Source organism: Leptopilina boulardi, unplaced genomic scaffold, assembly GCF_019393585.1.
Source record: "Leptopilina boulardi isolate dan_hultmark-lab unplaced genomic scaffold, ZJU_Lbou_2.1 LbouV2_155, whole genome shotgun sequence".
Classification (NCBI taxonomy): Eukaryota; Metazoa; Arthropoda; class Insecta; order Hymenoptera; family Figitidae; genus Leptopilina; species Leptopilina boulardi.
This window is the reverse complement of record NW_026137702.1, coordinates 541,652-564,405: the sequence shown is the minus strand read 5'-3', so window position 1 is coordinate 564,405 and position 22,754 is coordinate 541,652. Positions and strand designations below refer to the sequence as shown.

At 25.4% G+C, this 22,754-nt stretch overlaps 1 protein-coding gene across 1 annotated transcript; it reads right to left on the bottom strand.

The window, feature by feature from the left end:
* Positions 1 to 583: 583 nt before the first annotated feature.
* Positions 584 to 21,477, bottom strand: LOC127276881 (uncharacterized). Its single transcript, XM_051297570.1, has 12 exons — positions 20,752 to 21,477; positions 16,248 to 19,234; positions 6,487 to 6,633; positions 4,061 to 4,270; positions 3,652 to 3,912; positions 3,408 to 3,524; positions 3,203 to 3,316; positions 3,000 to 3,143; positions 2,688 to 2,890; positions 1,511 to 1,662; positions 1,323 to 1,395; positions 584 to 1,209 (listed from the first exon to the last, which is right to left on the bottom strand). The coding sequence occupies exons 2-12, from the start codon at positions 18,822 to 18,824 to the stop codon at positions 1,191 to 1,193; spliced, it is 4,017 nt and encodes a 1,338-aa protein (XP_051153527.1). The 5' UTR covers positions 18,825 to 19,234; positions 20,752 to 21,477; the 3' UTR covers positions 584 to 1,190.
* Between the last annotated feature and the right edge of the window lie 1,277 nt (positions 21,478 to 22,754).

Below are 22,754 nucleotides of genomic sequence, written 5' to 3'. Positions count from 1 at the left end.
TCCTTAATAAATTCCTATGCAATTATTGTTATTAAGGAATTATTAAATTTTGTTTTAAATATATAATAACAATTGTTAGTAGATATAAAATATTTATTAAATTATACAATTAAAATTTTAAAAATTGACTGAAACGATTTTTTTCCCCTTAAAGTCGATCCGAGGTCTGGCTATTATTATTGTTATTAATATTATTATTATTAATTAATTAATTAATTAATTTAAATTTTTTTATTAACTGACACACTAGAATATTTTCAAAAGTTATTTTATTATTTAAAATTAAACATTTACAAAACAAAGAATCACATTGAAAAATCGTTCAAAAAAAACGTTTTTGGTGTATTATAATTAATCTAATTATTATTATAATTATAAATTTTTGGTAAATGACTAGACCAGTTAAATTAGTAGAATAAATTATTATCAGAGAAATATTTTTCTTCTATTGCTAGGCATAGTTGGCAGTTGTTTTTTTTTTTTTTTTGTACATAAAACATATTTTGAAAATTTAAAAGTAATAATACTTAACGTAAATGTTATTTTAATATTACAATATGAAATACTTATTTAAATCTTTAATTAACGGGAATTTACAATATTTCAAGTAAAAAATTGAGTAAATATTATTTAGGATTTTTTCTTTAGTCAGATTTTATTGGCTTTTAAAAAGTAAAAGAACCAGTAGGTACTGAGCGTGACAGTTTTTTTCTTTTTTTTTTAGTGTATAATTTGTTACCTATATATTTATAGTAATTTAGTAAACTTTTAATTTATAATTTATAATATAAGTATATGAAATATAAAAATTTAATACATAAATATATATGAAAAAAGTCTGTTTTTATTTAAATAATCTGTACGAAAACTGGTTCCTTTACTTTGTTTTTTTTTTAAGTACAGTCAAACAAATCAAAATAATCTAAATTTATCATCATCGACTTTTAATGACTATCAAATCTCTATATATAAATTAAGTAATATTCACTAATACTTATATATTAATGTCTTCTTTGGTGCGTCATCGTTAGCACTATTGTGCTTCACATTTTTTTTCTAAAGACCGTTTTTTTTTTGGTCATTTGAAATAATAATTTTCTTTGAAAGGATAACTATTCCCATATATTTATATATAATATATAACTCTTCATACTTTTAAAGTTGGTAAACAACATTAGTAATAATGTTCTCTACATACTGTGTTCGGCTCTGAAATAAAAAATTAATTTAAAAATATAAATAAAAATATTAAAAATGAGGTAAATATTTTAATCGTATAAGTAGATTTAGTGTTTTTCAAAAAAAAAAAATTCAAAACTTACTTTAAAGTTTTGTAACGTTCTTTTTCGTGATTAGTGTCAGGTGGTTCACATTCAAATGACGCCAATGACAATGCTAGAAAATAAAATTAATACTTATTTACATTAATTTTTAATATCATTAAATTTTATCATAAAAAATTGAAAAATATCTAAATATTCAAATTTGATTATAATAAATAATTTCTTACCATTCTCGGTCAAAATAGGACTGGCTTGTAAGAAAGCAATGACACGAGAATCTTTCTCAAAAGGACAAACCACCTGTTTCCATGTTAAAAATTCAGTAACTTGTTTTGCTAATTGCCAGAATTTTTCAAAATTGATGTGTCCATTGGGAAGTCTAGAACAAAAAAAAATATGTAAAAATAAATTTATTTATTTCATTGATTTCGAATTTGAAATAATTATTTACTTGAATTTTTATTAAACAGAATAATTAATTTAAAAGAATTTTCATTATGTAAAAATGATTATTAGAAAAAATTCTTTGTTTAGTCAGAATTTTTATTTGTTCGAATTTACATTTTACATAATTTTTATAAACTACAAAATTTTTATTTTACAGAACTTTCATTTGTCCGCAGAAAAAATTGGGCTCTAATTTTTAAATTAACCAATCAGAAGATGAAAAGAAAATAATTATTGGATAAAATTAAAATTAGTCTCCAAATTTTTCTGCTAGATATTTATTCGCAAAAATAAAAGTTCTGTAAAATGTAAATTCGAACAAATGAAAATTTAGTTTAGAAAATTAATTATTTTAAATATTTTTTGTAAAATAAAAATTCTTTTAAATCAACTATTGGGTAAACCCAGAAACAATGACCGTCTAATAAATATTTTTATTATAGAATCTACTTATATTTTTGTTTGTCAATATCTTTTAATTTTTATCTATCAATTCTGATTTATATATAATTTAATATTTGTTCAATTCTTTTATTTTCATACTATATGAATTTTTATTCACCATTTGGCCACAAGAAAAACTGTATACCTAAACAAAGACAGACTAAGAATGGTAACCAGTCAACGCATAGTCGACGCATCGCATGCTCCTCGCTGAAACTTTTCAACGAGACGCATGCGCCCAAAACAAAATTACAGGGACGTAACAATAATCAAATGTCCCCCAAAAGATATAAATCTCCTTTTATGTTTGAGATAGAAAAATTGTAAAACTTTTAATCTCCGATCTATATACTTCTATCGCTTTCTATCTCTTTTCTAATTATGGAGATTTTATTCGACGTATTTCTATAACTTTTAATCTCTTTTCTATAACCTTCTATCACTTTCTATCTCCTCTCTATTTATTGAGATATCTTCCGCTTTTAATCACCTGTTTTCTATAAGTATACTTACTTGTTACTGCAGCCTTCGTTCAAAAAGTATAGATCTTTAACCAATAGACTGAAAAATGGTATAACTATCCTTTGTTGTTCATCTGTAGCGCCTGCGCTACGCCACATTGCCGCTTTTAGAGTACTTCGATAGCTACTAAAATTGCTACTAGGGTCCATTTGATGTTCCAAAATTGCAAATTTAGACGTTTGCACTTTTGCCCACTAAAATTTACAAAAAATATATTCCACATTAATTAAAAATAAATAATCTTTGCATAGTTATGATTTTTTCTTAAACCACAGTTCAAAATTTTTGTTCTCAATTTCTCACCGTTTTCTTTAGTCGCGTAATTGGTGACATATTTAATCCAGCTATTATTGCCATCAATGAATTAAAGTTACCAAAGTTAAAGCATTCTCGAGCAGTTTCAATCCAATATTCAACCACGCGGACTCGTTGTTTCTTTTTGATGTGCTAAAAGACGGAATTATTTATTTATTTATATAATCACTAAAAAAAAAAAAATATTTTACCTTGGATACTTCTGTGGCTACAAAGTAACTTAATCTATTGAACCATTGTGCATAAGATTCCAAGTTTCGAGTTTTTTTCATTTCTTTAAAAGATGTTTCTAAATGGGGTAATTCCTGTAATTACAATCATAAGGATTATTTTTAATATACCTATAAATTAATTTGTCGCAAGAATGTTAAATATAAATATTGTTTAAACAAGTACCTTGGCAAAAGCTTGAACAAATTCTTCGGGACCAATATAAGAAAGCCTCTCGAGTTCAACGTGAGTTAATTGTTGAGCCAAAATTGTAGCAGATGGACATAGTTCAAGTAAATCAATCTGCAAATAAAAGTATTTTCAATACTAGAAAATGTGTTTTTTCCGATGAAAGTATAAATTATTTAACATGTTCATGATTAATTATTTACAATATTATGAGACGGTATATAAATTATTATTATTATACCTGGGTAAGTTGTTCGGTAGAAGGCTCCTTGGCTAATCTCGCAAGACCTTCCTCATATCTTTCAAGTGCCGTAAGTCTTAATAGTAAATTTTGAAGAAAATTTGAGACCTCCTGTCTAATACCAGCGTCAACAGCAGCTATTTTTTGTGTTATAGATTTAACATGACTCATCATTCTCTCATCTCGAAAATCGTAGGGAAATATTCCAGTCCACTCAGCAAGTAATTGTACCAAATGATGTACAAAACGTAATACCTTTTCCTGTAATAAATTTACTATTTAATAAAAAAATACGAAGGGAACTCACTAAAATTTCTAGCTTTTTTTATTCGTCAATTGATGAAGAAAGCAGAACATATTTTCTTCTAATTGAATGATTTGTATTTGTATTTTCAATAAATGATCTCACCTTTCCATTTTCTCCACTTAAATTTTGTTGGCTTTCACAAAGAGCACAAACTTCACCCAATAATTCGTGAGGTTTGATAAAAAGTCGTGCACTTAATAGAAAAGAGAAGAGATATGCTTGATCAGGATAATATTCTGCCGTTGGTACCATGTGTTGTATAAGGGCTTCCAAAGATCCTGATACAAGATTTCCATCACGATACACTAACGCCTGTTAAGAAAAAAATAAATTAGAAATATTTAAAACGAAAAATCAAATCGTTTTCAAATATTATTTTGGTAGTTACCGGCAGCACTCCATTAATTAGGTTAATACCGCGGTTTGTTAATTAATTTGTGTGCAACAACGACTCAAAGTCAATTGCGCGTTTATAGGAATTTAAATAATTTCATTCTGTCAGGGCTCCGACATAAGGGGACTAAAGAAGCAAAAAATTATAGGTTATGTTTGTGACAGTTTTTTGTTTTCAAAAATATCGATATCATTTTTAATGACGCCATATTAACAACTCTTTTACAGAATCGTCCCTAATTTGCGTTTTCAAGAATATCGCTATCATTTTCAATGAAACCATATATTTTCTTATTAGTCGCGCAGATGTGTTACTTAAATCAAATTTAAGTATAGAGTGATATTTTAATTCGCTTTTCCTTGACAAATACTCAAATACTTTATTAACGTGATCTTCTATATCACCGTCTTCACAATGAAAGAAATTTTTCCTGAATACAGCCATAACTCTGGCAAATCTAATCATATTGTATTGGTGATTTTGTTACAGCTGTGAGAATCAGCCTACAGTTTAATAGTTCTCCCTAAGGATATAGTCACATGGAGCAGATCAGCTAATCCGGTAATTGCAAGGGACTTCTCAATCGCCTGATTGGCTGAAATCTGTGCTGCACCCTGCTCTAGTGAAAGTTTAGTGACTTTATAGTCAAAATTGAAAGTTACTAAAGTTTTACTAGAACAGGTTTCGGTAGTTGATGAGAATTATCACAAACCTTAATTTAGGGATAGCTCAAACATAAGTTTGTAGCTGTAATAACCGTTATAATAAATAGTAAAGTGACTAACTGTAAAAGTAAGAAGTACCTGCAGAGTAATGCTGCGGCTAAATCCCTCACTGCTTCCAATCGTCAAGTGGATTTTGCGGGGATGATGGCTAGTAGCCGGCATAGATGCAGAAGGGCAACTAGGCTTTGAAAGTTTCATCGATTATCGTGAGCGGAGATGAAGGAGGATTAAGTATACCACAGACCATTGAAGGAAGAGCTAGAGTTGAAGAAGAGGCAATACATCGAATTATCCAAGTGTCAAAAGCAGCACAAATTCTGTAAGTCTGCTGAATTTAGAAACAGGTCATCAATGAAGACAGCAAATGTAATAGATATGCTCGGCAGGATCCAGAAAGGGATTCAGAGGATGATGATGTTTTGTAACACGGTTTTTAAATTGAATAATTTTTGCACCTGTTGGTTATACTATTCTCAACTACTACCTTTTTTTCTCACACCAAAATAATCTGATAAGGAGGTTCTGTTAAGACGAACGACCCGATACAAAGGCAAAGACAAGACAGACCGATGATAACTTTGCTTTGCATATTTTTCAAATGCCTGAAAATAGATACTTTTACTTACTAAGTCTTGCTTAGTAAAATTTTGGTTTCCAAGTTTATGTATAAGTTCCAGCCTCATACTTTCGTATTTATTGCATTTCTTTAATACGTGCTCTGGTGAGTCCGGCTCACCACAACTTCAATTATGTTTGTCTTCCGTTATAATTTTAAATCTGCTTTTGAAAGTCTTAAAATTGTCATATCCAGTGATGAATTGCGTTATCCAGCGACTAGGTCGTATCCATTTGCTCTTCATCCTGGTCTTAATATTAGGAAAATACTTATATGTTTCTCTGTCTTTTTCAGAAGTGTTCCAGCACTCCTGTTACTCCCTTAGAAGCAAAGAGTACACTTGTTTCATAGCGATAATTATCAGAGTCACCAAAAGAAAAACGTATACCGACGTTCAAAGGAAACTTCGAAGAGCGGTAAATCAAAAAAAGGAAACCTCCTAATCAAAATCAAAAGTGACTTCAAAAAGGAGTTTTTCATCCCAAAAATTATTTAAACGTATAAAGTTAAGGTGGATCGAAAAATTACATTTGACTCCCATGACTTAAATTACCTTACCCAGGAAGAAGAAATCAAGTAACCGCTAGAAAAAAAACTCGAAAGTCAGAAAACAGGAAAGTGTAACGGTCCTAAAACCTAGCCATCAAAAGATGAAGCTCGCAATTGTAGTCACCGATTCAAAGGAAACCGGAATGGCAGCAGGTTTTCGGAGATTTTTAAGAGTAAGATGAAAAAAATTTCAACCAAATGAAGAAACTTATTATTTTATCAATTTCTCCATTAAAATACTTACATGTTCCTTATCTATGTCATCATTCTCTCGAACAACATGAAGATTAGAATTACCACCACTGATAATTCCTGGATTTGGATTCAAATACATTTCAGCACCATTTCCAGTTGCTTCTTTCGCCTCTGCATTTTCGATAGGATTTTGTGACTGTAACATTTCAAACAAAAAATTCATACTTTAATTTACATTCACAAATTGTGCTCTCACAATTACTATATCTAGAAAAAATATGAATATCCTGTGTATTATTTATGATTTTACAAATGCAGACATTAAGAGTGAGATATCTATAATGAATTGTGAACCAATTTTTAAGTTTTAATCTCACCTTATGCCTTGCTTGATGCCAATGATATTGATTTGTATTTTCATTACAAGCTGCAAATATGAGTTCAGAAGTAATAGTATCAGAAGTGGGATTATTAATGTTAGGAGAACTCGAAAATTGTTGTGGACAGCTACTAGGATGAAAATAGGACGGTTTTTGTAGATGTTGCGAAGACTGCGGCCCAAAGAGATTTTGAATTTCGTGACATCGGCATAATGTATCTCCACCTATTGTTTCCTCGCTATTTACACCTCCGATTGATGAACCGTTTAGTGAAGCCGCAGTCAACTTACTGGCATAATAGTACATCGCGCACATTTATCCAACAAGAATTTAAAATCGCGGTACAAATCCCACTTTCCTTTGGTCATCACTTACGACAAGTGTATTGACTATTTATCCCTTTATCTAATTACCACAAAATAAATAAAATTCACATGATTTTTTTTTAGTTAATTATAATGATTTTAGTCGTTATAATTTATCATTTTATTATATTATCAAAATTTAATAACGACTAATATTTTGTCTTATTTTGTAGATGCCAACGTTTTCAGAAAGAAACGTTTCTAAACGATGGAACATTTCTAGAACAAGCATGTTTTTTTACACAAGGACTACCTAGAACTAAACTTGATCATTTTCCTCTTAATCTTTTGCCTAAAATCAAGTGTTAATTTAATGTTTCGTATTTTTAAAATCAAAATTATTGAAAAATTTGGAATGAATTTGATCCATCTAAAAATCCAGTGGGTTTTCCAAAAACGTATGTTCTAAAAACACATTGATCTGCAACTAAAAATCAACTTGACTTACATGCTCCTAATCAACTGATACTATTCATCGATATCCTTTACCACTAATGAAAAGGGTCATCTACTCATTGCCTGAGCCTGAATATTATCGTGGGATCAACATTTTTATTAGACAAAGTTTCGAAACTGTATTTCACCATACATATAAAGTTTCCGAATTCTTCATCTAAAAAGTTAAGCCTCACATTTAAATTCCATGTATTCACAAATTTATCATTCTTGGTATTGCAAGAAGATTGGAATGAATAAAAACGATTCTATAAATGTTGCGTGGAATTTCGAATTCAAAGTTATGTTGAATTAACATTTCCGTTACGCCGAAAATATTCAGATTCAAAGATTCAAATTTTAAAACAACTTGGACCAAATAAAAAATTTTTCGAAAATCATATGGAATATGCGTTAAAATTACTTCGATACAAGAGTATAACGCTCAACATATTTCAGCCTGCTATTTAAAAATATGAAGGATTTATGTTTAAAATTCTGTACAATCATTCTATGAGTTGTAAATTAATTTATTAAATTCTTCAAAGAAAATTAATTTTTTTTTTTGCCAAAAGAGTTTTCTCAAACACGGTACGACAAATTATTGGTAATAAAATTTGTATACAGTATTTATGACCTAAATAACCAAAATCTGCAATAAAAAAAAGCTATGATGCTTTATTCAAAGTTGATTCAACTTGTATTTTTTGTTAAAAAAGCGGTACTTGGCTATGCTAAAAGTTATTTAAGAAAAAGAAGAAGAAGAAGAATCGTAAATTGTATATAAATATATTTATTACAAGGTTGCCACAGATCAGGGAAATCATACAAAAGTGAGGAAAATTAGGGGAAAGTCAGGGAATTTTATGAAAAGTACTGGAAAAATATTAAATTTCTAAAAATACTACTAAAATTATAATTTTTGAAATTTTTAAAAAATTTTAAAAATTATTGTTTTACATTTTTATAATTTCAAGTTTACAATTCAGTTTCAGAACAAATTTTCAAAAATAATTTAAAGTTACATATTAAAAAAAGAAAAATTTTCAAGTCTGACTTATGTACATTATTCCACTTCAGAATTTCGAAAAATGTTTTAAATAATTAAATTTTCGAAGAATTTTATTAACAAAAATTAATTTTAAATGAAAATTTGTGAAATAATTGAATTTCAGAAGATTTTTAATTAAAAATTTTAAAATAATTGAATTTAGAAGGGTTTGATTTAAAATTTTTAGAAATAATTGAATTTCAGGAGATTTTAAATTGAAACTTTTATAAATTTGAATTAATGAAATTTTTATTCCAAAATTCAAAGAATAATTAAATTTTAGAGAATTTTCAACTGAAATAATTAATTGAAAAAGAAATTGAAGTTAAAAATTTTGGATAATTAAGTTTTGGAATTGCAATAGTTACAATTTTTGTAGCTAATTGAATTTCAGGAGATTTTTAATTAAAATTTTCCGTAAATTGGAATTTTTTGTAAATATTTGATAAGCTTTAAACAATAATTAAACTTTGGAGAATTTTGAATTGAAAAATGTTTTAAATAATTAAATTTTCGAAAATCTTGATTAAAATGATTGAAAATTAAATTATTCATCAATTTCAATTTTAGATTGAAAATTTAGAAATAATTGTATTATAGAAGAATTCGAGTTAAATTTGTTGAAATAATAATTGAATTTCAGGAGATTATTAATTAAAACTTTCATTTTGAAATTAGTGAAATTTTTTGAAAAAAACTTTAGAGAATAATAATTGAATTTTAGTGAATTTTCAATTGAAAACTTTTTTAAATCAAGAATTTCTTTGAAATTATTGAAAATAATTGATTTTGCAAACAATTCAAGTTAATATATTTTTTTTAAATTCAATTTTGAAAAATAAACAAAAAATCGTGCATTTCGAGTTCTGTTATTGAAAACCTCTTGAAATATTTTTATTAGGATCAGGGAAAACATTTTAATTTTTGATTGGAAATCAGGAAAAAACAAAATAATATTTTTGTATCAACCCTCTGTATTAGTATCCCCATAAATATGGACATATTTTAAAAAGCCTGTCGCATAATTGGGAAAATTTGCTTTAAATCTTTGATTACATGTAACAGATAAAATTATATAGCTATATAGTTCTCACCATGAATCACAAAATTGACTTGCACATTACCATCGCATCGGTGCATCATGGTAGAATAATTGTCGTAAATTAGAAAATGACATGCAACAAGATATTTCTCCTACATAATATGAACCTAGTCCAGTAATATTCGATTTATGTTCATTAGTGTTGTTGAATGATTGATATATTATAAGCCAATAGTGCAATCCCATCAATGAAACGTTGGCATCATAAAAAAATAGTCAAAAAATTATTATAAATTTCAAAAAGAAATTCTGTACATTGAATGTCAATTTTTTTCTTGATATATTTTGTTTTCTTGAATTCAAAAATCATAATTTTATGTAAATAGGTATGATTTTTAAAAAATTTAAATATTTGAATGAACCGGAAAGAATTTTTTATTGAGTTACGTACAAATTTAGATTCGGATAAAAACTGATTGGCTCGAAAGCATTTATATTTTTTTTTTTAAGTTACTTGTATAAAGATTTTAGAAAGGTAGAAAAAATTTCAATTCTTAAATTAAAAAAAATATATATAATTTTTGAACGAAAAAATTAATTTTTCAATAAAATATATAATTTTTGAACTAAAAAAATAATTTTTAGAAAAATTTAGGTTTAAAAATTTCATTACATTTACTTTTTGGCTAGTATAGAATATATATTCATGTAAACTAAAATTTGAAAACATTTGATTCAAACCATTTTGTTAAAAGAGAAATATTTATTTCAAATAATTATAAAACATTTTATTTGATACTGCAATTGATATTCGTTTATTTACTGAAAAGTGATATAAACGGTAAAATTTACCTTTCACGGAATTTTTTTTTTTTTTTTTTTTAAACAACAAAAGGATACACTTCAGAAAAGTTTTAGTGTTATCGTTAAGTATCCGTTCATTTTCAAGTATTATTCGAGAGGTACTTAAAATTTGTAATTTTTTTTTTACAGAACGATAATAATACATTATAAAAGTTTTCCTTTTCAAATACTATATTATCTCTTTATTTTTAAATTAAAATTTTAAATTTACATGAATATTTTCCATATCATTAATTATTTTTCTTTGAATACAATATTTTTTTTTTAAATTCTCAAATTATTTAACGAATCTATCAACTGTCATCTGTAAAAGTAAGTTTTATTTTATAGAATTAAAAAAAAATATATTTATAAAATAAAAATTAATATTTATAAAATTAGAATTGATATTTTTTCGCAAAAATTCTGTGATAATACCTGATTTTATTTCTTTTTCTAAATTACACTTTTTTCAAAATTTTTATTTTAAGTAAAGAAAACTTTTTCTCCTGATGTTATTGACTTTTCCTGTTACTGAGACTTTTTAATACACTTTTAAAAAAAAAAAAAAACACTATTTGCTCTTATAATCAAAAGCAGCACATAAGAAAAATCACAAACTAATGTAGCGAATAATTAAATGTACATTGTTTTCCTATATAGTTTCATTTTCAAATCCATTTTGATTTTAAAAGCACTGTAAATTAATTTTGACCTTTGAAAAATTAACACTTTCACTTTAATTACTATTTTGACGATTTATTTATTTTAAATTCTCATTTCTAATTTATATAAAATTCTTTTTGACCGAAAAATATTAAATTTTTTAATTGAAAACTTTAATTACTTGAATGAAAATAAAATCCTACATTAAACTACACATTGAATAATATATGAAAATTTTTGTTTTAAAAAGAATTTTTATGTTGGAAAAAAAATTATAAATAATAAATGAAAATCTTGTAAAAAACTCACGTATCTATAATTTAAAGAAAATAATTAAATCATAATATGAGGATATTTTTTTGACAAAAATTAGAAGAAAAAAAAAATCTTAATTGTTTTCACTGTCTTCTAATTTACGATAAAATGGTAGTGAGACTCTTGAGTGCAGTACAACGCAAAGGGGTGTCACCCTCCTTTCAGCTAGCACCAGAAGGCAACGATAACGCGAACCCGTAAGCTAAATGCGCTTGCGTTTTGGACCTGCGCTTCTATGAACACTCTCTCAATTTATATATATATATGTATTTGTATTAAATATTATTTTCCAAAATTAATGAAAATTATTAAAAAAAAAAAATACATAAAATTAAAAAGACTTGTAATTAAAAATTTTTTTTCATTATTTTATTCCATATATATATATTATTGCAATAATACTATAAGTTTACGGTAAGCTTACTGAGAAATATTGCGAAATTTATCGCAAGCTTTACGTGTTATTTAAAAACATTTTTTTTTTAAAGAAAAATAAAGTATTTTTTTTCATTTCGTATATTTTCGCTTATTTTTAAAGGATTTTCTACACTATTGACAAAATCGATATTTGTTCACTTTCTAAATGACTACCCTTAAAAGTATATTGACCTTTAAAAAAAGTTTAAAAAAATTTTTTTTTTTCCTTAAAATTTTAATTTAGTGACTGCAAACAATTTTGAAGTACGAATTTTTAAAGTCGATGTACCAGCTTTTGGAAAATTTAAACCGATATTTCGAAAAAAACGATATATATTTAAATTTTGTAATTATTTTATTCAAATTGTTGATGAAAAAAAATTCATTGTTCCTTAAAGTGAATTAAGTTAACTAAATTTTTTTTTATTAATCTTTTTATGCAGAAAAATTTTTTGTTTTAATAACTTTAACAAATTTCAAAAAAATAAAATATGATAAGAAGAAGACATTTATTGACACTAATTTTTCAATTTTTTATTTGTTTTTATCTTTATTTATAAAGTTTAATAAAAGTAGCAATTTTGAATACTCTAAATATAACTTAGTTAAAAATAACTATTTTGAAAGTAAAAAGTCACTCACTAATTTCGAACTTTGTAAAACTGACCTCAAATTCGTAATCAGCAACCCCGAAAACCCCTGAGTAACCATATTCAAGCGAATTCAGTTAATTTTTAAAAATTTGTCCTCCATTTTGGATTCTCCATTTTGAATTTTGAAAAACTAACCTCAAATTCGTAATCAGCAACCCCAAAAACCCCTGAGTAACCAGATTCAAGCGAATTCAATCAACTTTTAAAAACTTTTCCTCCTTTTTTGATCCTCCATTTTGAATTTTGAAAAACCAACCTCAAAATCGTAATCAGCAAGCCGAAAAACCCTTGGGTAACTAGATACAAGCAAATTATGTCAATTTTTAAAAATTTCTCCTCCATTTTGGATCCTCCATTTTGAATTTTGAAAAACTGACCTCAAATTCGTAATCAGCAATCCCGAAAACCCCTGAGTAACCATATTCAAGCGAATTCAAATAATTTTTAAAAAATTTGTCCTCCGTTTTGGATCCTCCATTTTGAATTTTAAAAAACTAACCTCAAATTCGTAATCAGCAACCCCAAAAACCCTTGAGGAACAAGATTCCGGGAAATCTAATCAATTTTTAAAAAATTGTCTCCCATTTTGGATCCTCCATTTTGAATTTTGAAAAACTGACTACGAATTCGTAATCAGCAACCCCGAAAACCCCTGAGTAACCAAATTCAAACAAATTTGAACAATTTTTAAAAAATTGTCCTCCATTTTGGATCCTCCATTTTGAATTTTGGAAAACTTAATTCAAATTCGTAATCCCAAAAACCGTAAACCCCAAAAGCCCCTGAATAACTAAATTCTAAAAAATCCAATCAATTTTTAAATAATTGTCCGCCATTTTGGATCCTCCATTTTGAATTTTAAAAAACCGACTTCAAAAATTCGTAAAGAAAATTTCCGAGTAAGCATATTTAATTAAAATCCTTCAAAACTGTTATCAAAATAAACAATTTGTTTATAACCTATTTTATATTTAATACTTTTTGTTAAACCTTTGCCGTAAAAAAATAAATATAAACAAATAAAATTTAAAAAATCGAGCTCTAATATTATCTTATAAATTTTATCCTCTTCTACTTAAATCCAATTTTAAATGCGTCTAAAAAAACTTTCTCCGTCTCCGAAAATCCTCATGAAATTTTTAACAATTTTTGTCTTTATTTAAAGTTATGTAATAAAAAGATAATTTTTCTAAAAAAAGGAATCGTTATGGCATTTGAAAGCACATTTTTTTCTCCTTTCAAATCCATTTTAAAAACATATTAAAATAAAGCTTTTTCTGTCGTCGAGAAATCCTCATGAAATTTGTAAGTTAGTGGATATTCATCAAACTTGCAAAATTTAACAGAGGATTTCTCAGGAACGGAAAAAGCTTTTTTTATATCGTTTCAAAGTAGATTTTGAAAGGAAAAAAGCTACATTAACTATAAATAAAATTAATTTCTATAATTCTTATAATGTTATATTTATAATTAAAAAATATTTATGGGTCCACTTCTGGGGCAAAAGGCTGAAGTAAAAAAAATTAACTCATAATCCTGATACGCTGTTGAATAATTTTGAGGATAGATTCTGATTTAAAGCATCAAAAACCTTTACGAAAGTATATTTTTGGTTTTAATTTTTATTCGATTCAAACTAATAATAAAGTCAAAAATACGTTGTTTTTTTTTTTGCAATTTAACGAAAATTAGTGAATTGAAAAAATTAGTCAAAGTGGAAAAAAATATGTTGATAAAAATAATTCTAGAAATGAATTTTTTATTCCTTTTAAAAAATTAAATATTCATCGTATAATTCGAAGTTCGGAGAATAGAAATTTTATGCAAATAAAATCACAGATAAATATTAAAATACGAAAATGGAAATTTAAATAAATAAAATATTGCGAGTTTTAACAATATTCTGTAAAATCTAAATAACAATTTTATCAAATTCGATGAAATAAAAAGTTTCTAAAATGAAAATTCATTTAAGTAACAATCATGTAACAATTCAATTTCAATAGAAATTTAATTAACTGGAATTTATATCAAATAATTCAAAAAATTAAAAATTCGATATAAATTCTAGATAATAAAATTCTGAATTTAGTGCTTCATTCATGCCTTTTGGAGCAAATGAAATAAATAATAAAAATTTGTAAAGAATTTCTGATTAACAGAAACGGTATTAGAATTTAGTTAAAATTTTTTTCCAGTTTATAAACAGAGTTGTCACGAATAAGGGAAATCTGTTAAATCATGAAAAAGTCAGGGAATTTTTTACGAAAAGTACTTGGAAAATATCAAATTTTTAAAAATGCTACTAAAATTCGAATTTTTGAAATTTTCAATTATAAAAATTATTGTCTTACATTTTTATAATTGTAGGCCTCGGATCGACTTTTGAATGGAAAAAAAAGTCATTTTAGTCGATTCACATTACAAGAAAAGTCTAAAAAGTGCTCTTTTTTTTATTTTCAATAAATTTAATTAGTAGATAAATATTTTATTATTAACAATTTGTTATTAGAAAAATTAAATCAAATTTATTAATTCCTTAATAAGAATGTTTCACAGAAATATATTTTCAAACAAATTTTCTTTTTAAATTAAATTGAGACAAATTTTGAAATTTTCAAAAATAATTTAAAGTTACATATTAAAAACAGAAAAATTTTCAAGACTGATTTATGCACATTATTCGAATTCAGAATTTCGCAAAATGTTTTAAATAATTCAATTTTCGAAGAATTTTATTTAAAAAATTAATTTTAAATAAAAATTTGTGAAATAAATGAATTTCAGAAGATTTTTAATTAAAATTTTTTAAATAATTGAATTTAGAAGAGTTTGATTTAAAAGTTTTAGAAATAATTGAATATCAGGAGATTTTAAATTGAAACGTTTATAAATTTGAATTAATGAAATTTTTATTACAAAATTCAAAGAATAATTAAATTTTAGAGAATTTTCAACTGAAATAATTAATTGAAAAAGAAATTGAAGTTAAAAATTTTGGATAATTCAGTTTTGGAATTGCAATAGTTACAATTTTTGAAGCTAATTGAATTTCAGGAGATTTTTAATTAAAATTTTCCGTAAATTGGAATTTTTTGTAAATATTTGATAAGCTTTAAACAATAATTAAACTTTAGAGAATTTTGAATTGGAAAATGTTTTTAATATTTAAGTTTTCGAAAATCTTGATTAAAATGATTGAAAATTAAATTATTCACCAATTTTAATTTTAGATAGGAAATTTAGAAATAATTGTATTTTAAAATAGCTGTTCGAGTTAAAATTTTGAGAAATAATAATTGAAATTTGTTTTTGAAAAACTTTAGACAATAATTAAATTTTAATGAATTTTCAATTGAAAACTGTTTTAAATCATTTAATTTTCTAAGAATTTATTTTAAATTATTGAAAATAATTGATTTTGCAAACAATTCAAATTAATATATTTTTTTAATAATTCAATTTTTAAAAAGTAAAAAAAAAAGTCGTGCAATCCGAGGCTTGTTATCGAAAACCTCTTGAAATATTATCATTAGAGTCAGGGAAAATATTTTAATTTTGACTGGAAATCAGGGGAAAAAAATTAAAATTTTTGTGTCCTAATAAATCTTTTTGTAAAATAAAAATTATAAATGATATTTACCTCAATTTCTGGATTTTGCATAATAAGAGATGTCCTAGGTGGTTTCTCAGGTGGTATTTTCTTTAATGTTCCAGTAATATGAATATTGCCCGTTGGCATCATCACAGAAGGATATTGCAAATTTGCCACTTTATTTATTGGATCTTGCAATCGATTAAGTTGATTAAAAGAACGACGTGATGAATAATTGACATCAATTTGTGATTGACTTGGATAAAGAATTGTATTTTCAATAGAAGAAAAAGAATCATCAATTTCCTTTTGTTGTTGTTGTTGTTGTTGTTGTTGTAATCTTGGCGATAGTCTATCATAAGGATTCTGTGAAGTCAATGAATATGCCGATGGGAGGAGATTTTGATTCATCAAACCCTTTTGTTGTTGATATAAAAATTCTTCTTCAGTACCTTGAATTTTCGTCAAATGATCGGGATAATTTTCTTGGATTTTATTTTTTATCAAATAAAATTGTGTATGTATATCACGATTCTGAAATTGTGCAACTTTATCTAAAAATTGATTTTGATTTTGTAAACATTGAAGTTTGGCATGTAGATCACTTTGTTGAATTTCACATTGTTTCAATTTATTTGAAAGATAATCTAAACTTTGATGTTGTTGAAATTGTTTTTGATGTAAATCACTGGTGGTCTCTATTTCAGAATCTTTATCGGATTGATTTTTATTACCATAGGTGGATAAATTTGATGAGAGATGACTTTTTCGATGACTGTGAATAATGTGATCGATTTGATGAAATGGTTTTTCAGTTTTATCAATATCAGAATCGATTTTTGTTTCACTGTGAGCTGGATATTGATTATAAAGTGGGTTTGATTTTTGAACCCAGACAACATTAGTTGTAGGCACTAAATTTGACACTGATCCACTAATTGAATGATCAAATTCTTTATTTGTAAATTCAATGTGCTTGGTGAGATCGGCGCTAACGTGACGTAAATGTCGACGTTGTTCGAGTAGAACATTTTGACTGATATCAGGTACTGGATGAATTGGCGGTAATATTCTCATCTCCTTACGATGATTTAATTTCTCATCTTCATTTCTTGTTCGTGTACCAAAATATTGAATTCCTCTTTCATCCTGACGTTGTCGTTGCTCGGCCCAAGCGCTTAGCTCCTGTCTTGTTTTTTCAAATTGTTGATCTTGAAATGAGGGACTTTTTTGATTACCACGTTCCAATAGTGTTTCGCGAATTGGTACAAAAAGCATTGGAGATTTTCTAATATCCTCCAATCTATTTGTGGATCCATCGTGTTTTATTGATTCTAAATTATTTTTTCCTTCAGTGGAAAATAGTGGATTTAGATCATTTTTAATATCAATTGTTGTTTTACGATCGAATTTATGTAATTCAGAATTTGGATCAGTGAAATTATTTTTTTGACTTATGGCAACGTCAATTGATTTTCGATTTTCTAATTTCGATACATAAACTGGTTCAGTATTTTCTTTTTGTAAATGACTTCTTAAATCCTCTAATAATCCATCTTGTCTTGTTCTTTGAATAAATTTATTGTCTGCATCAATAATTGTCGATTGTGATGCAGATGATGTTAGTGTATTATTTTTTTCGGAAAAATTACTTGGTCCTTGTTGATAATGTTGTGTATTGTTAATGATTTGTGTTTTATTACCAGCGTCGTATGTTATTTTTGAATTTCCCCTTGGCGGTACCATTGGTTTTGGACCACGTCGTGAAGTTTTGTCCTTTGTTGTAATTAATTGATGATTTTGGTTTGTTGCTTGAGCAGCGGCGACATGTTGCATTTGATATTGTGTTAAATCTTGAAGAAAACGTTGATGTTTCGCTGGATTTTGTGTTGAATAAATATCAACATTATAGGGATTAATTATTGTCTGTTCTTTAATATAAGCATTGACCACTGTCTCGGGACATGAATTATATGAATATTGTGGTTGTCTTACAAATCTTTGTTCTAATGGCGGTGGAATTACACCCGATGAATAATAAGGTGGCTTTGGACTTGTTGATTGTGGTGATAATTTTTGATTAACATAATGAGGATTTTCATTACGATAAATGTTATTTATTTTTTCAGTTGACGTAACATAACATGCTCTTTCAAAATGTGGTTTCTGTTGTGGTTGAAACATTTGTGAACGTATTTCAAATTGACTACGAATATTTGAAAAATTACTAAATTCTTCTTTTGCCTCGGGAATAAAATGTAATTGTTGTGTTTGTAATAATGGTACATTTTGTGTATTATCTTGCTGTGATGAATGATCGGTAAATTGTTGTGATAATTTTTCAACGGATGAATGAGCATCGTCCGTTTGATTAAGTGATAATTTTGGACTATTTCTATGAATTACACTTTTTAATGAATCAGTCAATGTTGCATATTTATTATCCTGGGTGGGAATAAAATGTGAACAGACATTTATATTTCTGTCCTGTGAACGGTAATCGAAATCGACAATTCGATTTTCAAATCCATTTGAAAAATCCGGTTGCTCTATTTCTGATGATGTACTTTCATTGTTGCGTAATAATCCTTTATTAGAATTTGACTTTTCCTGTGTGTTCGCCATTTTTTTTTTTTTTTTTTATTTGATTTTTAAAATTTGATTTGATAATTATTATTTCAATTCAATGTCGCTTGTTAAGTACAGTCTTTTCTTCACAAATATATTTACAAAAATTTTTTTTATTGTAAATATAAAAAAAAATTATGACTTGGTCATAATTATTATGATATTTTAATTTGATTTACAATATTTCTGAAGCTTTTTCACTATATTTTCTCAGTCATGCTTCTTTAAACATAAATTGTAGAACTTTAGAAAATTCTTAATTTTTATGTTTATTTTTATTTCTTAATTGACTTTCACAAAAACTTTTATTAAATAATAATTTCAATTATTTGTATCATTTCTTAGTAAATCAATCTTAGTAAGCATTGACAATATAATTCATTTAGGACACATCCAAGACGAACAATCTGAAACAAAAAATAATTTCTCAATATTTTTAAAAATCTATAAATTAAATTATAGATTAATTTTTACATTTTTTTCAATCTTTCTATTTTACATTTTTGATACAATTTCTGACAATATGGATGTTTTGAAATAAAATACTCTCTTTTTCTTTTTTTTTTTTAAGTTTGATGATACGTACCAATTCGAGACTGAGAAAAACTGTTTCGAAACTTCAGACATGTGTGTCTATTTTTTATAACCCTCGTTTCAAGTCCAATTGGGACCTCTCGATTTTTCAAATTGATTGGTCTTGAAACGTTACGTTTGCTTATATATAATATATAAAATAAAGATAAATGTTCCAAGTTTTAAAAGAATTTTCCTCCTTTAAAGTTGATATTAATGTACGTCAAAATGATGCTCATGAATATTAATAGGAAAAAAATTTTTTTTTTTTTACCGACAATTTTAACTGTTTAAAATTTTCCCTATATTTAAAATTAAAAGAAAAAATATACAAAAATTAATTAATTAATTTTGGAGGGAAATGACATTTTTCTAATTTTATTTTAAATAAATAAAATTTTTTTTTTTTTTAAATTAAATAAAATAAAAATATTAATAATTATTGTACAACATAAATAATATAAATTTAAACAAATATATGAAAAGTAGTTATAATGTAAATATAATGAAAATATGATTGCGCTGCTATCCGTTCTTGTTATTAATTCGTGCTGAAGTTGTTGTGGTTTTAGGGTCTAGGATAGTACATAATTTGAAAGTCAAATTATTATGTTATTAAACGTTTTACCCTCTATTTTGAGTCCTCTTCAATATCAATTATTTATCATAAAAAAATGCTACATTTTTTTTTGTTTATTTTGTTCTGCCGATATTTTCTTATAATCTTCAATGTTAACAAACAAATTTTTTTATCGCTTAACTGAAAAAATTAAAATTAAGAAATTAAAATTAAATTAAATTAAGAAATTAAAATAGTTAAAAATTAATAATTAATAAATTATTTTAATTAATTAAAATTATAATATAATAATAAATAATCAAGAGAATTAAAATTAAAGCTCGGTTTAAAAAAATATATTTTTAAGTTTCTCTGGAAAATTAAAAAATAGATTTTCCTTTTTAAATTAAATATAATAATAATAATCAAGAGAATTAAAGCTTTAAAAAAATATTTTTATGCACATCTCCGGAAAATTAAATAAGTCTCTAAAATGTATGTTTAATAAATAATAACAAAAATATGCAAATTATTTTCAGAGCATAAAATTTTAAGAATTGTAAAACGATTATATGGCTTCGATTTATTTTTTCAAATTCCACTAAAATAAATATTTAATAAATAATAAAATACAAATTATTCCCAGGGCGGAAAATTATAATTATCTAGGAATTTCATATAACTTTGATAATATGAAATACGCACTTTAAATAATAATCTTAAATAAAACGAAATAAAAGAAATTTAATCCTTTTTAATTTTTTGCAGAAAAAAAAATCAGTTTGAACGTACTTGTTATTTCTGTTTTCTTTTTCCTTGGTTTCTTGACCTCCAATTATTAAATACATAGATTTCTCAAATAATCTTCTTCGAATCATACCCGCACAAATAATTATTAATTCATTAACATACTATTAACACACACACAGATTATACATATTATTTTCTAATAAAAACTTGAAATTATTTTTCAATATTTCCTCATAATTTACAAAAAAAAGTCTCTCGATATGCAATATTCCTTTAGGCGAAGTAAAAGATTGAAATCACTTATTGGTATTAATAATAAATTTTTTTTATTAATAAATCTGTCTGGTAAATTTTTCTGTGTTTCGATTTTTTTAAATATCGGCTATTTTTAATTATATCAAATTAAAGAATATATTTATATCAATTATTAATAGTGCAAAAAAAAAAAAAAAAAATTTCAGCACAGTAATAAATGTCCGCGTATAAATAAGAGAGAAAAGGTTATTTAAAAAAAAAAGAAACTTTATAAAATTTTCGATTAGAAAAATTAGTGCCACTGAAAAATGACAATGGAAATTTACAATGAGGAAGTATGAAAATTTGACAATGAATTTAATGCATTTAGAAATATGAAAGAAGACCGATTTTCTTATTTGATTTTTAATTTTGTGTACGAACGACGCCCTGTCGTCGCGACGCGGGGTGAACGCACGACTCTTGAATAGTATACCATCCGTTTTCTATTTTCCACCACCACCACCACCACCAACCACCCTTGTTCCATACTGAACTTCACAAACATTCGGTCAGTAGTTCTGGCGCAGGCTTACCAAGAATGACAATATCTTCCTGCGAACATCAAATGGAAAGCGAATTATATATATATAATAAATAGCTAATTAGACACAAAAGTTTATTAATTTTTCAAATAAATATATAATAATTTTGAATTTAACAATTATTTTTTTTTCATATTTTATATTTGTGAGAAATTTGCAAAAAAATAGGATCTTTTTAAAATTTTCATATTTCATCCCTTATATAGGCAGAAGACCCACCCCTGTTTTAAATTGGTATATATGAATGATTTGAGCGCCACTAGGGTGAATCGCGGTGGTTCTTCAAACTTTTGTCAACTAATCGAATTTCCAAATTGGAGGGAGGAAATATTTTTTTTAAACTCAAAAATTCAAGCCACGATACGTTTTCGAAAATAAAAATTGTATCAAAAAAGAAAAAATTAATTACCAATTTACGTACAAAAATTTCTAGCTTATTCAGGGATGAGACAAAAATATTTTTATGTTTTCCCCCTAACTTTTCCCTGATTTTAAGTAAAAAATTAAAATTTTTTTCCTGGACTCTAATTAAAATATATCAAGATGTTTTTAATAACAGGACTCAAATTGCACGACTTTTTTTATTTCTTAAAATTGAATTATTAAAAAAATATATTAACTTGAATTGTTTGCAAAATCGTAAAATACGATTATTTCTAAATTTTCTATCTAAAATTGAAATTGTTGAATAATTTAATTTTTAATAATTTTAATCAACATTTTTGAAAATTCTATTATTTAAAACATTTTCCAATTCAAAATTCTCCAAAGTTTAATTATTGTTTAAAGCTTATCAAATATCTACAGAAATTTCAATTTACAAAAAAATTTTATTAAAAATCTTCTGAAATTCAATTAGTTAAAAAAAATTTTAACTATTCCTCTTCCAAAACTCAATTATTTCTCAAAATTTTTAACTTCAATTTCTTTTTCAATTAATTATTGCGGGGCACATGATTATCCCATTAAAAATAATTAATTAGAATTTTTATTTTAAAGAATTTTATTGGAAATAATTTATTCTTTAAACGAATTTTGAAAAAATTCAAGTTTAGTAAAATTTTAATTGAAATTTTCAAAAACCGAAAATTTAATATTTTTCTAAACATTTTTCAAATATGTAAATTCTCTAAAATTCTCTATAATTCAATTATTTCTAAAAATTTTATTTAAAATTTTTCGCTAAATTAATTTTTTCAATCACTT